Genomic DNA, 22,488 nt, shown 5'->3' with positions numbered 1-22,488 from the left:
GTACCAACCGTTCATTGACTTTTGTCAGGAATACGATAGTGTAATTTGTAATGCTCTGTAGGGAATAATGCTACCGAAGCTAGTCCGGCCAGTGAGCAGCGAATCAGGTGGGACGCAGGATCAGTGAATCCAAAATGAAATACCATACATTACCCAAACTCGAAAGGCGGTTGCTAGGATGCATAACATTGCAATGGGAGAGGAGGAGAGGAATTCATGAGGATTGGTAAGTTCGTTGCCCTATACAGAAAGAACCTTGTGGTGAAATGTTTCAAGTGGAACAGTTGAAAGCTGAAATAGCCTCTCAAATAAGCTGAAATAGCCTCGTGGATGAAAAACCAAGCACTTCAATGTGGAAAAGGCACAAAAATATTATTACTCCTATCGAGCAGAATTTAGAATTATTCGTAAAAGCACTAGAATTGTTTAACCGAGAAAGGTTTGAAGCAAATAGAATAACCCTGCTTATTTATGTTGCCGAAAACATTTTTAATAATAGAAAGTACTCGTGTGTTAATGAACATAATACACAGACAGACTGATACCATATAGACATTTGATAGGGGTAAACAAGAAGCATACTGATAACAAAATAATGAAAACCGATGAAGATATCCAAATTCTCCCTCCTAAAGTTGAGGCAAGCACAAAGCGGAAGCAAGAGAAGTGGTGCCTAAGAATCGCAGTAAAACTGGTTGGAATAATTAATATCTCCATTCGTACTATATACTAAGTCGACAGGCAACAGAATCATTACTCAAACACTATATTCATTTGTCACAATTTGTGAATATTAGTCGCTAAACATCTCTTGAATATTCATGGTAATGTTAAAATACTTCCTTCCATTCACGGGAAAATGATAATCAGTCAAAGTTTCACAAAATACATACTTACAAGAACCGAAGCAGCAAAGTTCAAGGATAAATACACTTCTGTATTTGAGATAACGTATTATCAGGAAACAATTTAGAATTTCAAATAGGGTCTCCCTGAAGAGCCTCTATGCTTCTCGTCGCATCCGGACACGAAACTAATTTTCAGTTGAAGTATTGCTTTCAGTTGTTGGAGGTAATATATGTACATGAACGAAGGCCGGAATACAAATAAACTACCATAACTTCATGCAAATCTTCCACAAACTATCCAGGGAGGGTTTCAAATTAGGATTGCTCGACGATGTGCTCCGGGTAAGAGCAGATAGAATAGATGTCCCCTGATTATTTTCCATTCCTCTAATCAGTGAACAATTGACTGACTGATGTCACAAGCAACTTTCCACTTACTTGTGTTTCTGTGTTGTCACCCTAAACAATTAACTCTGCTGTAACAAGTTGCCGGAAGTGATTGTGTAGGTTATCATTTCACAGAGGAAACAGAAAAGTGAAACGAGGGAGCTAGTAGTTTCATGACCTGGGAATTGCTAGCATACAAAACGTAATTCCCCTGCCAGCCGAAAGCCTGACGGAACACACATATCCGTACATACGCTCGTATTCATTTGGTCTCATTGTCTGTAGTTTCTACATCGCTCCTTTTTAGCTAAGGGTGGACTTGTGTGTGAAACTCTCAAAAGTGAAAAGTTTTAATGACTGAACTCATCCATAAGTCTTTTCTTTGCACAGACTACGTAAATTAGTTGAGAATTCTACTATTTGAATTTCGTCTCGTCGAGAATAAATAGGCACGAAATCACTTTCATCCGTTTTGTTGTCTAGGAGAATGTCTGCTCTGGAGGATTCAGTCAAGTGATGCACTATATGAATTAGTGCAACGATTGTCTTTCCGAAAATTGGGAGAGTTGGAGCGTCACCCAGCAAGCTCTACTAATAGCAAAGTCATTGTGAATATCTTGGATAAAGGTTGAATGCACTTTCTAGACTGCAATAGTGAACCAACTGATTTACAAGCATCTCCAATTAAATATGTTTATCAAGGCTGAGAAGCTCTGTATATAAGTACACAAAATTTTTCACTTCAGGTAATTTCGTTATCACCAACAGAAGAATCTAGTTAGTGGCGCCTAAAAAGAAATATCGGCAAAATCTTTCTGTCTGCCTCGAACCAAGAAAATGCGATTTCGTTACTCAATCGTATTCCGGAGTATTTAAATGCTATCGGCAAACCTCCCTAATATGTACTGGAATATTGATTGCCTTTGCAAGCTGGAAGTTAATAAAAATTAGGGTCTCATTAGTGACGCGCAAAATGGTAAGAGAATTTCGTCTCGTTTGCAATTTAAAGTAGCCTTTTGATGTTCCAGGATCAAGGTTCGAACTATGATATTGATTATAATTTTACCACATTTAATATCCATTTAAGGGGCGCATCGCTGAATGGTTAGACGCCAGCATCTCAGTCACCTTCCCTGGAGTTCAAACTCGACTCGTAATATGTGCCGCTGTTCTTTTTCTTCTTTTTCTTCAGCCTTTGTCCCGTTCACAAGCGGGGTCGGCTCGTCGTGATCGGCTTCGCCATTTGGCTCTATCAAATGCCTGATCTGCGTGCAATCTCGAGGCTTTTAAATCCCCATCTAGCGTATCAAGCCGCCGTTGTTTAGGTCTGCCTTTTGGTAATTTACCATCGACTTCGATGTTCAGACCAATCTTGGCAAGTAAATTCTCGTTGGCACGAATTGCGTGACCATACCATCGAAGACGCCTCTCTCGCAACTTTTCCATGATCGGTGCAACCCCATAACGATCGCGGATATCCTCATTTCGGATGTGATCTAAACGTGTAACGCCACTAGTCCAACGTAGCATCTTCGTCTCTATTACCGCAAGACGCCGTTCATTGTCTTTTATAGTCGGCCAACATTCAGAACCATAGAGAGCGACTGGACGGACAACATTGCAGTAAATTTTAGATTTGAGACGTTCGTTGATACACCGATCACAAAGAACACCAGCTGTGGAACGCCACTTCATCCAGGTTGCATTAATGCGTGAAGCAATTTCATAACGCAGTTTTCCATTGGCTGGTAGCGTTGACCCGAGGTATTTAAATCGCTAAGTTCTGGGCAGATCACTGCCGCTGACAGTGATTGTGCCTGTTTCATGAGGATCGGTCGTCAAAAGCGGTCGTCGGAAGCGGTTTTGATACACCCGCCATACTTCGAACTTTACTTTTCGGATCGTGGTAGAGCAATTGAACCCAGCGCACGAATTCTTCTCGCACGAAGTGTTGTCGTAAAGCATACCAGATGAGTTCGTGTGGTACACGGTCAAACGCTTTTTCTAGATCCAGAAAGGCAATGTAAAGAGGGCGATGCTTCTCACGGTGTTTCTCCATGAGTAACCGCGCAGCGTGTATTGCGTCAGTAGTTCCGCAGTTCTTGACAAATCCGACTTGATTCACGGTTATTTCAACGATTTCCCGAATACGGTTGTCAAGAACGCATTCAAAAATCTTCATGGTATGGGAAAGTAACCGGATCGGACGGTAATTTGAACATTCTGCTGGGCTACCTTTCTTTTTCCATATTGGAACAGTGGTACTTTGTTGCCAGTCAGATGGTGCTCTTCCTTCCTGAATAACCCGGTTAAAGAATTTACTGAGCCACAGTGTTGGGTCCCAGCTCTTCGCTTTCCAGAGCTCAGATGCGATGTCGTCAGGTCCTGTTGCTTTCCCCGATTTCATTTGTTTTATTGCCTCCTCGACTTCAGTTGCGCTGACTGGTGGAACTGCTCCAAATGTGGGCAATGATTGTGGAAGTGGAGGATAAGCAAATTCTTCAGTTGAAATTTGCTCGAAGTATTCTCGCCATCTATCCGTTGCGGCTCGACGGTTGGTAAGCAAAGTACCGTTCTTGTCATCAACACAACAGAAGTGTTCGATATCCTGTATGCGTACAGATCTTTCTCGTCAACCCGAGTGTCCAGTTTATCGTAAAGATTTTTGAAATGGTTCGCTGTTGACTTCTCATTTTAGGATTTAGTGTGGTTATAAAGAAAAGTCTCATGAAAAATCAAACAGAGATCAAAACAATAGTTAGAACTTGTGTGAATATCCGCTGCTCCACAAAGAAGTGACACAGGAGACATAGACAACAAACATAATCAGCTCAATTTAGGATACAAATTCGTATTCGTATCAGTATTAAAAGATACAAAAGCCAGCCAGAGCCTATAGTTGAACATCAGTATCCGTGTCTGTGTCCGTGACTTCGCAATGGGCGTATCACTCCGTTCACCTTTGTGCTACGACAAGTTGACGAAGATACTTATTGGCTAGTATACAGGACTTTTTCGACCTTATGGTTTAGCTCCCACCATCCTCTTCTCTTGGCCGCGTTCGAAAGAAGAATCCTCTGAAGAATTTTTGGCCCGCTACATGAGGATGGACGATTCCGTAGCCTACATAACGACGAAATCTATGAGCAATACCATAACCGTCAGATTGTGGATAAAATCCGGCTCAATAGCTGACAGTGGGTGGGTCACTTAATCCGTATGAATGAGGTCGATCCAGCCCGGAAAGTCTATAAGGGAAATATCTACGATAGAAAAAGAAGACGAGGCAGACCCTACCTGAGACGGAGCGATGAAGTAGGTCAGGATGCCAGACAGCTTTTAGGGATATCGAATTGGTGGACCTCGGCGCAAAACCGGGACGTATGGAGTTCCTTATTAAGGCAGGCCTAGACCGGATACCGGTTGTTGCGCCGTTTTTCTTTTATTATAGTTGGGTTCATACGTAACTCTCCGGTCTTGAAGTTTGACAGCTCTGCACCCGGTTGAGCCGGTATTTTTTCCCCCAATTTAGCTTCGTATATATTTTCCGATGAGTTTGTGAGATACTTCCTTTTCTTTGATGTTTGATGCTCCAAAGCAGTCCTGCGCATCGATTAACAGTTAGGTAAAATTTTGTTTAATGAGACGTGGCCACTTCTGTTGGCCACATTCCCGCAGCCTGACTAACACAGAGGTATCCAAAACCATGCCGAAGGCATTTTTATTCTGAAGATAAATCCTTATTGACTGAATTTATTTAAGAACAATTAGGAAAATAATGTGGTTGAGAGAAAAAACACTCCCAACACCTTCGTCCAAGTAATATTGGCGATTAAATCACAGAGAAGAGGAGTTTAAAATAACAACATCCCGCTACGTTTGAACTTTCGCCCATATAAGCATCCGTACCGTCTAAGATCAGCTTGGGCTTCCCCAAATCGTAGAAAATACATTTTATTTTTTACTTGAATCAGGCTTTTCAATATTACCACGCTGTACAAATCAAAATGACGCTTCCAAATATCTGTCACCAACGTGATTTAAACCCAAGGTGATTGAACGGCTGGCAATCAGCCAACTCGGCCATCGCACAGTCGAAATTAATGCGCTGCACACACACTCAGCTCCATTGCCTTACATGCCTACAATGCCGAAGGCCCGATATTCGACCTGACTACGCATCAATTATTTTAATTGCTTAAGGTATAATGATACCTAAATAGACGCATACATAATGCTGTGATTGAAAAGTTCGCAATTACAGTCGATTGTTAGTGAAAGAGGGGACATCATACTAGCGCTTCTGCTCTCCTTAAAGGATAGAAATTGTGAAAGACGTCTAACAAATTTGTTTTCTTCGAGAAATCTGGAAGAAGTCATGAAGGAATAATCATGAATACTTTTTTTCACAAACAATTTACAATTACAATTTATTGATTTAATATTTTTGAAAAATAATTGGTCAACAAAACGTTATTTTCTTAGCTGAAAACGAAGCACATTTATCACTGTAGCCGATCGATCTAGTTATATATACGTATTCAGCTAACCATTTCGTTGCCATGGTGGACCGGCTCGAATAGTAATCCCACTTTGAATTCCTTCTGTCAATTGGATGAGAATGAACACTGTCATCCATAACAGAGCCCTTCGTAGCACTTATCATCATCATCATCAAGAGTGCAACAATCGATATCCGGTCTAGGCCTGCCTTAATAAGGAACTCCAGACATCTCGATTTTGCGCCGAGGTCCACCAGTTCGATGTCTCTAAAAGCTGTCTGGCGTCCTGACCTACCTCATCGCTCCATCTCAGGCAGGGTCTGCCTCGTCTCCTTTTTCTACCATAGATACCTTTCCATACGGGTTAAGTGACCCACCCAACGTAACCAATTGAGCCGGATTTTATCTACAACCTGACGATCATAGTATCGCTCATAGATCGTCGTCGTTATGTAGGCTACGGACCTAGCACCTGTAAGGGGGAAATTGATGCCGCAATACGCACCCAATTGACAGAAGAAAGTATTCGAGGGCAGACATCCTAGAGACGAAGCACCGAAAAATTAAATTCACAACTACCTGAGAAGAGCGCTATCATTGGCACGATCATAAATATATTTGGCCCTAGTCACAAAAAAACGAACGGCTGATTCGATGATTATGGTAAGCTACTTACGAAACCGAAAAATACTGCATACCGGCCGCTTCAGCAATCTAGCATTCGCAGTGACTTATCACGAACCCAGGGGAGTGGAAAAAACTTCACAAACAGAAAAAGGAAGCTTGCAAGGGCCAGCAACTGTGTGAACTCGAAGAGTCGAGAGAGCAGCTACACCAAACGGTTAATCAACTGATGCTCAAAGTTTTTGACAGTGAATCAGAACCAAAGGATTGGCAATGAGGCGCGGTCTGTCCCATACATGGAAAAATTGATAGCAATCATGGTGGTGTTACATTACTGAGTAGTATTGTCCTTCTGTTGCAATATGGTCATCAGTTGCGCCACTTTTTCATTAACTTCAAGGCTGCCTATTGCAGCGTAGCCAGGGAAAAACTGTACACGGGTGAGAGAAAATTCGGTATCTCGGCAAAATAATAATACCTGACCAGTGTGCGAGTTTAGATAAAAGAAGCAGGATCAGTCTCTAGGAACCTCACCATCACCAACAATCTAAGATAAGCGGATGCTGTACCATGCATCCTTTCCATCTTAACTAACTCTACGGTATTGCTGCAATGGGAAGGACAACTCAAAATGTATAAGCCACCTTCACCCAGATCAAGAGGGACGAGATCGTGGGCTGCACATTAATCGAACCAAGACGAACTACATAGTGACAACGTAAGCGCCTAACAACAATATCAAACAGTGCCCGAAAATTGACAACAATAAAGATATGCATTTTAAAATCGTTTAAAAATTTTCCAATATTATCAAAATCGCACACGGTTGCTGGCAGCCAGTAGAGCCTATTTCAACTTCAGGAACCGTTCCGTTCGGAACATCTAATAATGGGGTCAAAGCTCTAACTGTCCAAGGTAGTAGTCTTCCCAGTCCTCATGTATTCCTCGGAGACTTGGGTTCTTAGTAAGAGAAACCAGAAACCCTTAGCCGCCTTCGAGAGAAGAATTCTTCAAATAATTTTTGGCCTATATACCAAATTAATAAGCGACACCACGAACGGTCGGTTGTGTTTAAATTCTAAATCAATATGCTGCGGTGCGCGAGTTACCTTAACCTTATCTATACTAGAAATAGAAGACGCGACAGACCCCACCTCAAATGGAGCGTTTGTATAGGTCATAATGCCAGACAGTTGTTCGGGACATCAGACGAGTGGCCGCGGCATAAGCTGATTAATAATAATAATAATCGTTGGCGCAACAATCCATATTGGATCAGGGCCTTGAAGTGTGTTAGAGCACTTCATTCAAGACCGTAACGGTACACTAGGAGGCAATGTGGTCAGCATTGCGCTCGCCCGAGATTATTACCCTGATGTGACTCAGGTACTCATTCACAGCTGAGTCGACTGGTATCCGACGTCAAATCACGATGCAAATTCCACTGCCACCAGTGAGATTTGAACCGCGACCTTCCGTATGACAGCCTAGTGCTCTAACCACTGAGCTATCCGGACTCCCAGCATCCTCAACAAAAAATATTGATATTGATAATTAGGACAGGCCTAAACCAGTTACCGGTGTTTGCCCTGTTCAAGATAATAATTTGAATTGTGGAGGCGCTGTAGAATGGAGTCGCTTAACGGAGATTCGTCCGAGCTACACACCAAAGTAGCGTAACTTACCACGACTGGAAACTCACCCGCCTCAGCGGCTCGCTTACGTGTTGTTAGCAGGTTGAAAACCTTGAGATGAGATGAAATATTAAATAGTTAATCCAGTAAACTAGGTGCTCGAAGAAGGTTTCTTAGTCAGCGAAAAAAAGAAACCGGCTATTTTTGGCTTTGGAAATATAAGCTCCGCGTTTTTGAAATATAAGTCTCTAATCGTTCACGTTCCTACAGAGGAGACTGCAGAGTCAGAGAAGGATACCTTTTATGAGGCATTTGAACAGACTTTCGAAGCCTGCCCAAGTATTATATCAAAATCATACTTGGAAATTTCAACAGTCAAGTAGAGACAAAGCCCGTGCATTCAGTCAGCAGTATCGTACGAAATGGTTATTGGAAGTACCTGCTTTACGCAGAAAGCGGACCACAAACATACGTGGGTCTCCCCAGGCAGGACCACTTTCAAATAAATTGACCATGTACTGATTGAACGCCGCCACCTCTTAGCTTTGATGAATGTCAGAATATATAGGGGGTCCACTATAGATTCGAATCACTATCTCTAACAATCAGGTGAGACTGAATATTGAAGTCATTCACAACACAGCTCTCCGTAATATCATAACTGCAGTCAATAGATGTCCTGGAGAAGAAGCATCAATAAATGATACAATCACAAACATACTTGGCCCCAGCCGCAAGAGAAGTCGGAACAGCTGGTTCGATGATGAATGTAAGCTAGGAAAGGAACGGAAGAATACTGCATACCGAGTAATGTTGTATTCTTAAAGAACGCAGGCACGGACAGAAACCTATCACGAACTCCGTCGAGCGGAGAAGCAACTTCACAGACGGAGAAGGAAGCCTGGGAGAACCTGCAGATCTGTGAACTCAAAAAGTACAGAGAGTAACCGCACCAGGCAAATAAGTTTTACCAAAAAGTCAGCAGGATGAAGCCTTATACACTTCGATGCTCATCCTGCCGAGGCAAAGAGGGAAATCTAATTTCCGACAGAAATGGGCATATTGGAGCGATGGGTTGAATATTTGATGAAATGCTCAACAACCAAAATATCGGTGAGTTGGAGGTCCCGCCAACTGAAAACGACGGACAAATGCTGCCACCATCAAGCTTCGACTTAAAAACCATAAGTTACCAGGAGCCGATGGAATTGCAGCAGAATTGGGCAAATATGGAAGCGACTAAATCATATAAAAACCGCAGGATCACTCTCGAGATGATTCAACATCAACAACGGTCTAAGACAAAGGGATGCCCTATCATGTGTCCTCTTTAACCTGGCCCTGGAGGAAGTGATTCGCGATGTCCACGCAACTACTGGCTCATAGGACGAATAACCTGAGGTGTACAGTCTACCTTCATCCAAATCGAACAGGCGGCGCGAGATTCTAGGCTGCACATTAATGAATGCAAGAACATGGTGGCAAAGTGCGCGCCAAATACCAAAGAACGAAGAGCTTCGAATCGCACTGGTCAAACAAAAACAATAAAGATAGGAGACTATAACTTTGAGACCGTTGAAAATTTCTCCTATCTAGAATCGAAAATCACAACTAATAACAGCTATGACAATGAACTCCGTGCACAGTTGTTGGCTGTCAATAGAGCCTATTTCAGTTTACAAAAACTCTTTCGCCCGAAACGTGTCACCATAGGGTTAAAGCTCTTACTGTACAAGACTATGATCTTGCCAGTCCTTACGTATTCCCTGGAAACCTGGGTTCTTAGCAAAAAAAAAATTACGAATTCTTGGCCACGTTCGAGGGAATAATCCTCCGAAGAATTTTTGGCCCCCTAAATGAGGATGGACGATTCCGTAGCCTACGTATGGATGAGGATTATCCAGCCTGGAAAGTCTATAAGAACAATATCTATATTAGAAAAAGAAGACAAGCCAGACTCTGCCCGAGATGGAGCGATGGCGTAGGTCAGGACGCCAAACAACTGTTAGGAATATCGAATTGGTGGACTTTGCGCAAAACCGAGATGTCTGGAGTTCCTTAGTAAAGCAGGCCTAGACCGGATACCGGTTGTTGCGCAGTTGATGATGATGATGGATTAATAAATAGTTATTAATTACTACAATATTATATTAACGATTTCTTTTCAGCTGTTTGCAACAAAAAGCCCCTATTCGGCCGATCAGCCGATTTTCTTCAGGGAGTGGTTAGTTATAAGAAATGGAATCCTGTAGTTATTGCAATTAGTTATAAAACGGATCAACTACAACAATTGGTGACCCTGATTCAAACTGATTCGAAATTCGGTAGCCCTAACGCAACTGCAGCCGAGCGACAAGACAGCAGCCCCAGCGTACACACATTTGAAAGAGCAACACCAGCTACCCCGACATAGCCTCAACTAATTCTTCATCACCAGCTGGGAATTTCTCTTTACTCCGGTCATATTACGTGATGAAGGCTGATTGCTATTTCGCGCCATAAGGATTCATTTTCTTGTTTCATAGCTTAAAATCGTGTGTCTAAAGAATCCTGGCTTTCACGCATCACTTTTACTTCATTCAAACTTTGCTTGCTTACTTCCGATTCCAATGAACATTTTTCGTCAAGACTTTTTGCTGTCGCGATCTTGCGTATGTCCTAAAAGATAGGTATATCTACGTTTGAAGCATGAAGAGAACTCCATTTCATCGCGATCGAATTTCAGATGTGCACAACCAGCTTCCCAATGCAACCATCTAAACTTAAGGAAAAACAAGTACATTTCGAAGAAGTTTCCACAACTGCAGCAACAAACCACCTTTTTTTTATTCAATTAGTTAAATTATTCTTTGTTATGTAAAAAAAGTTAAACCGCAAGAAACGGCACAAAGTTTTTTTAAAGTTAAAAGAAGCATAGTTGGACAGACAGACTGTGGTTTTTGGCGCTCCATTGGTTTTCCTCAGCCTGTTGTCGGCATGTAGGCTCGACTAGTTCCGCTCCGGCGTTCAGTCTCGCTTCGGTCGTGGTTAAGTTTTTACGGTTTCCGCCCGGTGTGGGGCTCGGTCAACTCTTCGTGTTCTTCAAGCAAATCCGTCTATTTCGCAAATGTCATATCATAACAGCGCGGCAAACGACTCCGCCCCCACAATAGTCGCAGTGGCGGTACGAGTGCCATCGTTTTTACGACGTAACCCGGAAGCCTGATTCCAACAATTAGAGGCGCAGTTCGCGCTCGCGGACGTCACTACTGATGCCACGCGATACAACCACGCGCTCGCCGGCCTGGACGAGGAGTCGATTGGACTTGTCGCCGATATTCTGGAAGAGTGTTCCCGCTCGACATTAAAGGGCATCCTCATCAAGCGACTAAGAGTAACGGAGTCAGCAAAGCTGAATCAACTATTGCATGAGATGAAGCAGTTAGGCCGGGATAAGGTCGGGGTTGAGCTTCTGAAATCGCTGTGGTTGCAGCGGAAACGCACCCAGGTCACCTTTGCCTGTACAGACTTCGAATCTTTGGAATTATTAGCAAAATCCATGAGGTGCGCCCCATGGTCAGTGATCGCATCGCGGGAAGCCACGGGACAAATTCCTGAGCTTCAGCCGAAGATGGCAACCCTCGCGGCTACCGTCTCTAAGCTGGCGGCAACAGTCGGAGTTTTGCGTTCGGCTGATAGGTCCTGAACTACTTCGTTGTCCTCTAACCGAAATGGGCGGCACTATGGATTGCTAGTGAATTTGCAGAATATGTCTCTTACAGACCCCGTAATTTCGTTTAAGTCTTCAGGGAAACTTGCCGCATAATCTACTGTCAGTCTTTCAATTATTTTTAAAGAAATATCAGACCTTCGAATTTACGCGCTTCTTCAAAAATACAGCAACATAAATACTGAAATTAATCTCTCGCAGCTAAGCATGATGTACAGCACCACATCTGCATTATTAGCTCCCATACCTTCTGTTGATAAGAAATAAGACGCACAGCATTTGCAGACAATTAAATAGTTGCTGGTCTTCTCCACTACACATGGTCCCAAAGCCCAACGGCCAAACCGCTATCCCATACCACTAATCCGCAACTTGCACAATCTAGCCAACTGCCGTGTTTTCGCGACCTTGGAGTTAGCCAAGGAGTATCAAGTCCCTGTAGCTGCAGAAGATATTCCAAAAACGGCAATATGCACCCCCTTCAGACTTTTCGAATTCACGCGAATGCTTTTTGGTCTGTCCCCTTTTCGGTCCAACCTCCGAAATACTCTGCGAGACCTCTGAAAAGGTACCTAGGCTATATATTCCAGCCGCTTCTCGCAAGGAAATATTCAATGCAGTACACAATCTTGCACACCCAGCCATTTGGACAACGAATCGCCTGGTCACAAGCAAATATTTCTGACTCCCAATGAATCTTAATTTTTGGACCAAATAGTGCATCCCCTGCCAAAAGTGTAAAGTCTCCAAGCACGTACAGAAAGAAGTAGGCTCATTCCCTCAGTCTACAAAGCGCTTTCATACGATCCACATCGCCATCATTGACCCCTTGTGAGATTCGCATTTGGATGATTGTTGCCTGAAGCAATACCACTGGCTGACATTTCCGCACAATCGTGCGATGAGGCCCTTTGTCGGGAATGGATCGTACGCTTTAGAGTTCCAGCTGAAACCATTGCTGACCAGGGAATGCAGTTTGAGTGTACTCTGTTCTCGGCTAGGTAGGCTTGAAGTGCCCTCAGGCGACTGTGCACCACTTGCAACCCAGTTGGATGCTGTAACGCTAGCATAGGACCCTAAAGGTCGCTATAATACCAGACCATGACTTCATGGTCGCAAGTCCTGCCTTTTATAAGTAGCTCGTAGTATATATATGTAAATTGAATACACTCGATATTCAATTCGATATGATATTGACATTTTATTTCTTAAGGAGTAGTAATTTGACGCGAAAGTGGCAACTTTTAGTAGAATTTCCACCAAGCTTTCTAATATGATGCTAAAACCTATATTTCTGCAATTTTCCGCATCTAGGATGAATTTAAAGGGGGTGCGCAGTGAATTGAAAATATACTAATATTTTTATTTTTAACCTTAATTGAGCAGATTTCGTAAGGACTATTTCGGGGCCTAGATGCCATATGCACCAAACACCATATTTTTTTTCTAATTTTTCGGTTGACTGGTTCTGAGAACGTTTCTGAGTCTTTGAAATAATTGACCGTTTTAGGACTCCGTACTCCCTCTACTGCCACTAGTAGTGGCTTCAGAAAATACTAATAGCTTTATTTGGCAAAAGGGAAATTTGCAACTCTCTTTTAGGTGTATGGGGACCCCTGCCCCTAATTGAAGATTAGAATCAACCCGAAATAAATGTGTAGGTGAATTTTCCACAAGATTAATAGGCTACAAATTAAGGAATTTTCATGAACCAGTAGTAAATCTAACATTACAATCACAATAAAACAGAGCTTGCCAAAAGTGATAAATGCAATAAAAGAAACAGATAATTCTCTTCTAGACGAAAATACACTGGTGAAGCAGCATTTAGTTCCCGAAATACCGTATTTCTGTAACTGTAAAAAAAGTTCATTTGTTATACCACTGGCTAACACATATCCTTCAAAGTTCAATCATGATGATAAATGCAACAGAAACATATAATTAATCTGGGTCTACAGAATTTCAAACATTCTTTGTTTATCTTGATGCAATACCCAAGCCTCCATGGTGCAGCCTCGTACCAGCCTGCGGTGGCAATTATCTTGCCAACGAGTAAAGTGCACAAGAAAAAGAGGAAAAACAAACAAAATTATAGAATCAAACCCATATTGAAGCCAGCATCCAAATGGCTTATGATCGTTAAAAATTTACCAATGAAACCTAATAAAAGGAGCTATAAACGACAACAATCGTATTATTGAAGTGCACATTAAATAACCTTAAACACAATCGTCATCAGGGGTCGGCAATAGTGATAACGCTTAACAATCAATAAATGATATTCCACTCGTGCTTGAGCTAAGAATGGACAGCGGTTAAGCCAGTAAACAGAAGTATTTAACATTTTTGAAAATCCGCCATGCATTGAAATCACTCACCTGCTTTGCAAGGATCCATATCGATGTCGTTCGATGTCTTATATTCGAATTGTGTATTCAGTAACTCCTCAATGGTGAATTTGCTGCGGTAGACCCGGCGATGTGGTTGCTGATGCTGGTGATGTTTCATTGTTATGACACTCTCATTGATATAGATACAATTGCACATTTGTGACATTAACGCAACTATGAAAACTGCACTTAACCAATTGAACGCGGCACTGCATTTCAATTTCCGTGAAAGATCTTTAGGGAGTATATCGAAATGTCTGAACGCCATGATTACACAGCACTCGGCACTCAATACACCACAGCACGCACACGTTCAATATCTGTATGTTTTCCAAACCGACTTTTGTGACCTATAATACCGCTTGACTACTGCTGTGATATCGCGGGTACCGCCGAAACACTATTTCAGAACTAATAGGCTGTAGATTCTATTTATAAATATTTCATTAAGTAAAGCGACTTAAAGATGCGCCCAAGTTGTTCCGTACTACATCATGTACTGTGAGAGGAGCTGCAAAGTATTGCGCGATTAACCATTAATCGTTTGCGCTTGTAATTCGGTCCAAGATAGATAGTGAATGATGCTTTCTTGGCTCCTTATCAACAGTCTCACATCTGTTCATTCGTTTTGCTTTACAACCAAGTGTCCACCAATACCACTATAGTTTGTATATTGAAAATCTTCCAGATAATTTCGCTTCAATTAAAAATTTACAATAAGTTTTCACGCACAATGATCTTAAGTCGATGAACTTCTTTCTCTATCATGGTAGGATTCAGCACTCAAGAAACCCCCATTGACGGATAATGCAACGAAACCCAAAGCCGGGGGTAATTGTAATCGTTCTTACTGAACACAAGAACCTTGTAGATTAACCTTTTTAATTAACACATAATTTGCATGAACACATTGTTTCTGTAATTATAAGAACATAACGAATTGCTATTAGCTCTGGTCACACATATATTAATTATGGACATCTATCTGCAAGTGGATAAGATATGTTTACTTTGGAATAATAAGGTGTAAACTTGAACATTTTAGGTATTCAGGGAGCTGTTATCTGGCTACACTACTTAAAGGGCACAGTGCTACCGAAAAGCAGAAATATTTCAAGTATTCCGAACTAAATTCTGGGACGATACGAAAACACAAATTTTTTAGTAAAAGATATGATGCGAGATTGCACTTGAAAGGTGCAAATCATGTCATTGAGTTTTCCTGCAAATATAAATACACAGTCAGTGGGGAATATGCCTTTGATCGCATTCCGTAAAATTTGACTTTGGTAAAATATTCAACCAATACCTTTACCCATCTGATTTAAATTTTGGAAAATAAAATAAATCTCAAAAGACTGGAAAACTGTTGGATTTGTGTTTAATTAAATCTAAAGTCGCAAATAATTAACTTCAAGGCATTCAGTGAAAGATTGCACGCGAATTGAATACGGGCGAAAATCTTTCTCATGAAATGGCGCTGAAACTGGAAGCGGGTTGTTAAGCGAACTGGTTAAAAAGAAATGAAAATCAATAAATTCAAGATAAGAGAAATTGAAAGCAATAAAAAGTATGTATTTTATAATGGTTCACTAGAATTATGAAAGACAAAAATAACGATTTTCCGAGAAAAAGCAATAGAGGAAAAGATGCCATTTCAATATGATACAGAAACTTGGGATTTGGGATGTAAACCAACTGTGGAAGGGAAAGATAACAATAAGGATTCAAATTTTTTCAAACCCTTTTTACATTTTGCACCGTCAGTTGGGTTTAAGTATAAATTCAAAGTGTTCCCTGCTTGTGTTAAAAAGCGACAAACGTGAATGGGGTGGGGGGGGGGGGGGGGGGGGCGATCCTCTTTAAGTCCACCCAACTACTGGTCTATGCTGACGATATCGACATCATGGGAAGAACGACCCGAGACGTACAAACTGCCTTCATCCAGATCGAGCAGGCGGCGCGAGGTCTTGGGCTGCACATCAATGAAGGCAAGACAAAATATATTGTGGCAACGTCAGCATCGAAAACCAACCAACCAACAACATCAAACCGCACTGGACAAACGATAAGAATAAATATAGAAGACTACAACTTTGAGACCGTTGATAATTTCTCCTATCATCATCGTCAAAAACGGCGCAACAACCGGAATCCGGTCTAGGCCTGCCTTAAAAAGGAACTCCAGACGTCCCGGTTTTGCGCCAAAGTCCACCAATTCGATATCCCTAAAAGCTGTCTGGCGTCCTGACCTACGCCATCATTCCATCTTAGGCAGGATCTGCTCGTCTTCTTTTTCTACCATAGATATTACCCTTATAGACTTTCCGGGCTGGATCATCCTCATCCATACGGGTTAAGTGACCCGCCCACCGTAACCTATTGAGCCGGATTTTATCCACAACCTAACGGTCATTGTATCGCTCATAGATTTTGTCGTTATGTAGGTTACGGAAGGGGGCCAAAAATTCTTCAGAGGATTCTTCTCTCGAACGCGGCCAAGAGTTCGAAATTTTTCGTGCTAAGAACCCAAGTCTCCGAGGCATACATGAGGCCTGGCAAAATCATTGTCTTGTACAGTAAGAGCTTTGAACCCATGGTAAGATGTTTCGAGCGGAACAGGTTTCCTAACCTGAAATAGGCTCTGTTGGCTGACAACAACCGTGCGCGGATTTCATCATCGTAGTTGTTATCGGTTGTGATTTTCGACCCTAGATAGGAGAAATTATCAACAGTCTCAAAGTTGTATTCTCCAATATTTATTCTTCCCGTTTGACCAGTGCGGTTTGATGTTGTTAATTGGTTCGTTTTCGGTGCTGACGTTGCCACAATATACTTTGTCTTGCCTTCATCGATGTGCACCTCAAGACCTCGCGCCACCTGCTCGATCTGGATGAAGGCAGTTAGTACATCTCGGGTCGTTCTTCCCATGATGTCGATATCGTCAGCATAGGCCAGTAGTTCGGTGGACTTAAAAAGGATCGTACCTTTTGCATTTACCTCAACATCACGGATCATTTTCTCGGGGCCAGCTTAAAGAGAACGCATGATAGGGCATCCCCTTGTCATAGACCGTTGTTGATGTCGAATGGTCTTGAAAGTGATCGCACATTGGTCAGAGTTAGCCTAGTCAGTCTTATCAGTTCCGTCGGGATACCGAATTCTCTCATGGCCGCGTACAGTTTTACCCAGGCGGCTTTAAAATTGATGAATAGATGGTGCAACTGGTGTCCACATTCGAACAGTTTTTCCATTACTTGCCGCAGAAAGAAAATGTGATCTGTTGCTGATTTGTCTGGAGTGAAGCCTCTTTGGTATGGGCCAATGATGTTCTGGGCGTATGGGGCCCTCATGCATTGCTCGGAGACTTGGGTTCTTAGCAAAAAAATTGCGAACTCTTAGCCGCGTTCGAGAGAAGAATCCTCTGAAGAATTTTTGGCCCCCTACATGAGGATGGACGACTCCGAAGCCTACATAACGACGAAATCTATGAGCGATACCATGACCTTCAAATTGTGGATAAAATCCGGCTCAATAGGTTACGGTGGGCGGGTCACCTAATCCGTATGGATGAGGTTGATCCAGCCTGGAAAGTTCATAAGGCCAATATCTATGGTAGAAAAAGAAGACGAGCCCCACCTGAGATGAAGCGATGTCGTAGGTCAGGACGCTAGACAGCTTTTAGGGATATCGAATTGGTGGACCTCGGTGCAAAGCCGGGATGTCTGGAGTTCCTTATTAAGGCAGGACTAGACCGGATACCGGTTGTTGCGCCGTTGATGATGATGAATGTGGATGTTGGCTAGTAAACTACGACCTTTGACTATCGAAAACGGCTAATAATTGATTCCTGAAATGTGAGCACGTTTCTCAACAACTTTATCGAGGAAACCCAGAAATATGAAGGAGATATGGGCTGGAATGGAGGGGGTTTTGACACCAACTTGTTCCGTCAATTGATGGAGAGATATGGTCTTGATGGCCGCAACAACCATGGTTCAAGGTTTGTAGACTTCACATTTCTGGAAAACAGGGCCAGCCATTTAGTTGGATTTCACCTGATCAGATACATTATAATAATAGTCAACTTCATAAGCTTCACACTAGGAGGTCAACGTTATTAGTAAGTGCACTGAAGGTTATCTAAATAGGTATAAAACAGGACTGGGGAACAATGCTTCTACATATACGGGACGTTAGAATTTCACTTATATGCAAATTATTCCTGTTAATTATGACGTTAATATCTTGGCTTAAGTGTTTCCTGTTCACTCCTTGTAAGGCCTAGGGCATCCACACAGTCAGATTGTGCTCCAGTTTCACTATCATCACACTTAACGCTGTGCAAATGATAAGTTACAGCAGCGAAAAAAACACAAAACGAAGGCTGAGAGTAAACCGATTTTAATCAGGTTTTATTTTACACTGCTCAGAATGACCAATATCTGCATTATGCGACGCTAACGGAGATTTCCAATATAAAGGATAAGAAAAATTTCCATAAGCAATTGAATGTAGTCCAAGAGAGATTTCCTGGAAGTCACATGGTGACCGTAAGGAGTTATCTAAATACCAAGGTGGGCTCTAAAATACCTTGATCAGATGTAATGGAGAAACGCGTCAGCCACATGGACTGTCACGGGCTCCTTATGACTACCTGTTACTGCTTACACATTTTTGAAACACCATAAGGTTAGTTGAGTCCCAACAGCCCGGCAGCGATCGAGCAATCAGATCAACAGAATTACAACCAGAAGTAATTATGATATGGCCAGTAATCATACCTACAAATACTTCTCACACTAAATTATTCCATGAAATATTTCAAAAATACTAACCAGGAGGATATTTAATGTGAACCACATTTCATGGAAATGTTCAAATATTTTTTTTTACACCCACACTTCTTCATTTGATAATGTTTGATTTCAGCAAGTAACGCAATTATAATGCAGAAATGCAAGCAAGTTAAAATCTTTTGGAAATTATATATATGCTTGTCGCTATAGCACAACATAGCGCGTCAACCATGCCTAGACATCATTGCTTTCAACGCACCGTAATGTGGTTCAACTCTTTTCAAATCTTCTTGAGGAGCTATGCTGTTCTGCGCCATGGGTTTCTGAGCCTGCTCTTCAGGAGTAGTGGATTCCACTACATGACATAGACAGAAATCGATCCGTAACGTAGTCCGTAATGGATTTGTCACCCTTTCTTAAACTATGGCATACCCAATTTTGCTCCCGCTTTTTAGTCAACACATCTACCGATACTTGACCTGTATGTCACTGAAGTTTGTCGGTCCAGATTTTGTCGGGGCAAAGTAAGGAAGAGTCATCCCGCCAGAGCGGACCTCGGTTTCTTCGAGAAATGAACAAATGGAGCAAGCAGGAAGTATTCACAAATCCATGTCTTCGCGAAAAACATTGGTAGCCCCGATATTGCAAAAATCCTCCATTTCTGATAGTTTCTGTGCCGCCATCAAAGAGGTCGAGTGATTTGCTGGAAAGTTGGTGAAACTCACTATTAAAATTCTGGTGCTTTGTTCGAGTTATAACGATCGGCATTTACGTGATACGCGATTGTGGGTGCGGTTTCGGCACCAAGCAGCAACAGCTGCAGTTGAACTACCGAAATCAATGATCAATCTTGATTTGGAAACAGATAACAGTACTGAAGAAATAAATAATATTTCGCTGTGGCTTTCCGGTACGTTGAACAGAATGACGACTATAGATTTCAAAAATGTCAACGATAATTCTGACATTTGAATCAGATAGTTTTCCGAAAAAAAAGAAGTAAAATCTGCGTTTCGCTTTCTTAATATGCCTTTCTAATTAAGTTAGTACTTATTTTTCTATTATTTAATTTTAAAATCCCAATGCCTCCGCCGGATACTCTTTATATTATCATGCGAACCGCTAAACACTTTCATGTGCCATCAAGCATATGAATAATAACTTAGAACGTAAAGCAGGATTCTAAATCTCAAAAGAAGTCTGTATAACGGAAGAAAGCAAAAGGAAATTTCCCAACATTAAAAAAATAAAAACACTCCTCAAAGTAATAGGACAACATTTTGAAAAAAAAACCATTTATCATCAAAGATTGTTCTTAATATGGGAACATTCAGCGAACTAAAAAACATAATCCAATTACTTGGTAAATTGACAAATATCGAAAATCGGAAAATAAAATATGTGCACCAAAAAGAGTATAATTAAGAGGTCTAGGTTCCTCAGAGGATAAAGGCGAAGTAGTGAATACGACGCAGATAACAACTTTGGAAGGTGCAAAACGTAATAATATTGAAAAATATTTTTTTTAGATATAAGATACAGTGAGCGCAATTTCTATATACGCAGTCACATTTTTTTCCTTTTTTTTTAGAAAATGCATAAAATGCGAAGATTGTATGAAACAATTGATGGGAATATAGGTTCCTTGGTTTCCTGAGAATTCGTTATGACAGCGACATTTAGATCAGCTGAAAAATGTATGATATTTGGTTTCTGGAAGAAAGCAATCATTTGCAAGTGCGCAATTTCTATAAACGCAGGTATCTAAAACGTCTATAAAATTACTTTTGAAAAGTTTTTTTTTGTAATTAAAAGGCGTGTTTTGTAGTGTTCTACGTAAAACAGTGCTCAAATTTAACATTTTTAGCTTAGATTATAGCAATGCCTCGTGGAAAACTGTTAACCGAAGAAGAAAAAGGCCAACTTGCCAGAATGGAAGATTCAGGCTGCATAATGAGAGCGATGTTGAGAGAAATCGGTAGATCCGACGGAGTTTTGCAGAATTGCTTTAGATTAAAGGGAAAATACGGTACAAAAAAACCATCCGCATGGAAATAAAAAAATCGGGAAAAGAGAAATTACCTTGATTAAGGAGGAAGCTACTAGAAATAAACTTTGGTTGGTTCCAGGTTATGTCGAAATTACATCTTCCTATTAAAAAGAGACGAGTGCAACAGATTTTTCATACTGATAACAGCATTCAATATAAAAAGCTTGCTAAAGCACCTCATTTAACACCGACACATAATAAGGCTCGTCTCAAATTTACTAGATCGTGGATGAAATGGGAAGAAGAATGGAAGGCAGTAATATTTTCGGATGACAAGAAATTCAACCTTTACGGCCCAGGTGAATTTAGCGCATTTTGGCACGATCTAAAAAAAAATGAAGCTCCTCGAATGAATCGCAACTTTGGAGGCGGTAGTGTTATGGTATTCGCTGTAACCTTCGACAGGGAATCGTACCAACCAAAATGAACTCAGTAATTTATACTGAGCTTCTGATGCCGCATTTAGATGAGAATAACCTTGACTGGAATTTCTAACATGACAACGACGCAGTACACGCTTCTGCATACATGAAATCATTTTTAAATGACAAACAAATAAAAATTTTGCAGTGGCTACATTGAAGTCCTAATTTTAACCCCATAGAGAATATATGGGGGATACTTGCTAGGAAAGTCTTTGCGAATGAATGCCAAATTGGCTCGGTACTTGAGTTAAAGAAAAAAATTTTAGAATGCTGGGGCCAAATCGTAGAAAATACTTTAGAAATTTAATAGCCCCAACGCCAAATCGAATTTTCGAAGTCATAAGGTCCAATGGGGGCAAAAAAAAATATTAGTAACTAGTGAATATGCGTTTATTTATTTCAATAGGCTTAAAAGTGCAAGTGCGTATATAGAGATTGCGCAATAAAAATGTAAATTTTGTTAATTTAAAAAAAATAAAGATGCATTCCGTTAATTTTTTTTTATTCTAAACTTAAATAAAGATAAATTTATTATCAGATAAACTTTATATGTCTCAAGGCTTCTGTATAGTCACAACGAGCAATATATGGGGCGCTTATATAGAAATTGCGCGCACTGTGTATGCCCATAATGAACATATGCTGGTTGATTTCCAAGCCGACAGTTTCGTTATACATTCCGTAAAGGCAAATTTAACATAAGCAATCTGAGGAGCCTGAGATTTGGTTTTTAAATTTGAAGGTAGAAAAACAAGACAGTTACAACTGACACACAGAAGTGTCGGTCGGTCGGTCGACACACAGAAGTGTCGGTCGGTCGGTCGGTTTTCAGGCTGAAACATCTCACTAGTTCAAACGCACATGCATATAATTTCCTGTAATATGCGAATTCCGCTTCAAATTGCAACACAAACTACAATAATGTCAATTATAAGTTAATATTTATTTTCTTAAATTTTGACGGACATAAAGCTGACATTCGTCGGAAAACTGACATTTGGCATATGCTCCCATATGTCAATTATGGTTGGGCCATGATATTTAGGGAATTATACAAACAAATTGCATTATATCGAAGGATCACGGTGTTAACTAAGTGAACTATTGAAAGGACTAA

General features: G+C 41.1%; 1 protein-coding gene across 3 annotated transcripts in view; it reads right to left on the bottom strand.

Annotated features, from left to right (window-relative positions):
- The window catches only part of LOC119651651 (dorsal-ventral patterning protein tolloid), a 190,409-nt gene that overhangs the window by 146,906 nt on the left and 21,015 nt on the right, over positions 1–22,488 (bottom strand). For 2 of the 3 annotated variants that reach the window (XM_038055332.1, XM_038055333.1), the window contains exon 2: positions 14,086–15,013. In XM_038055332.1, coding sequence (XP_037911260.1) covers positions 14,086–14,365 — 280 coding nt within the window. In that variant the 5' untranslated portion in view covers positions 14,366–15,013. Of the gene's footprint in view, positions 1–14,085; positions 15,014–19,621; positions 19,637–22,488 lie in introns of those variants that run through there. The other variant, XM_038055329.1, reaches the window with a different exon arrangement.

The sequence above is a fragment of the Hermetia illucens genome, chromosome 3, assembly GCF_905115235.1.
Source record: "Hermetia illucens chromosome 3, iHerIll2.2.curated.20191125, whole genome shotgun sequence".
Lineage (NCBI taxonomy): Eukaryota > Metazoa > Arthropoda > Insecta > Diptera > Stratiomyidae > Hermetia > Hermetia illucens.
The sequence above is the reverse complement of the archived record's forward strand: the minus strand, read 5'-3'. Positions and strand labels throughout refer to the sequence as shown.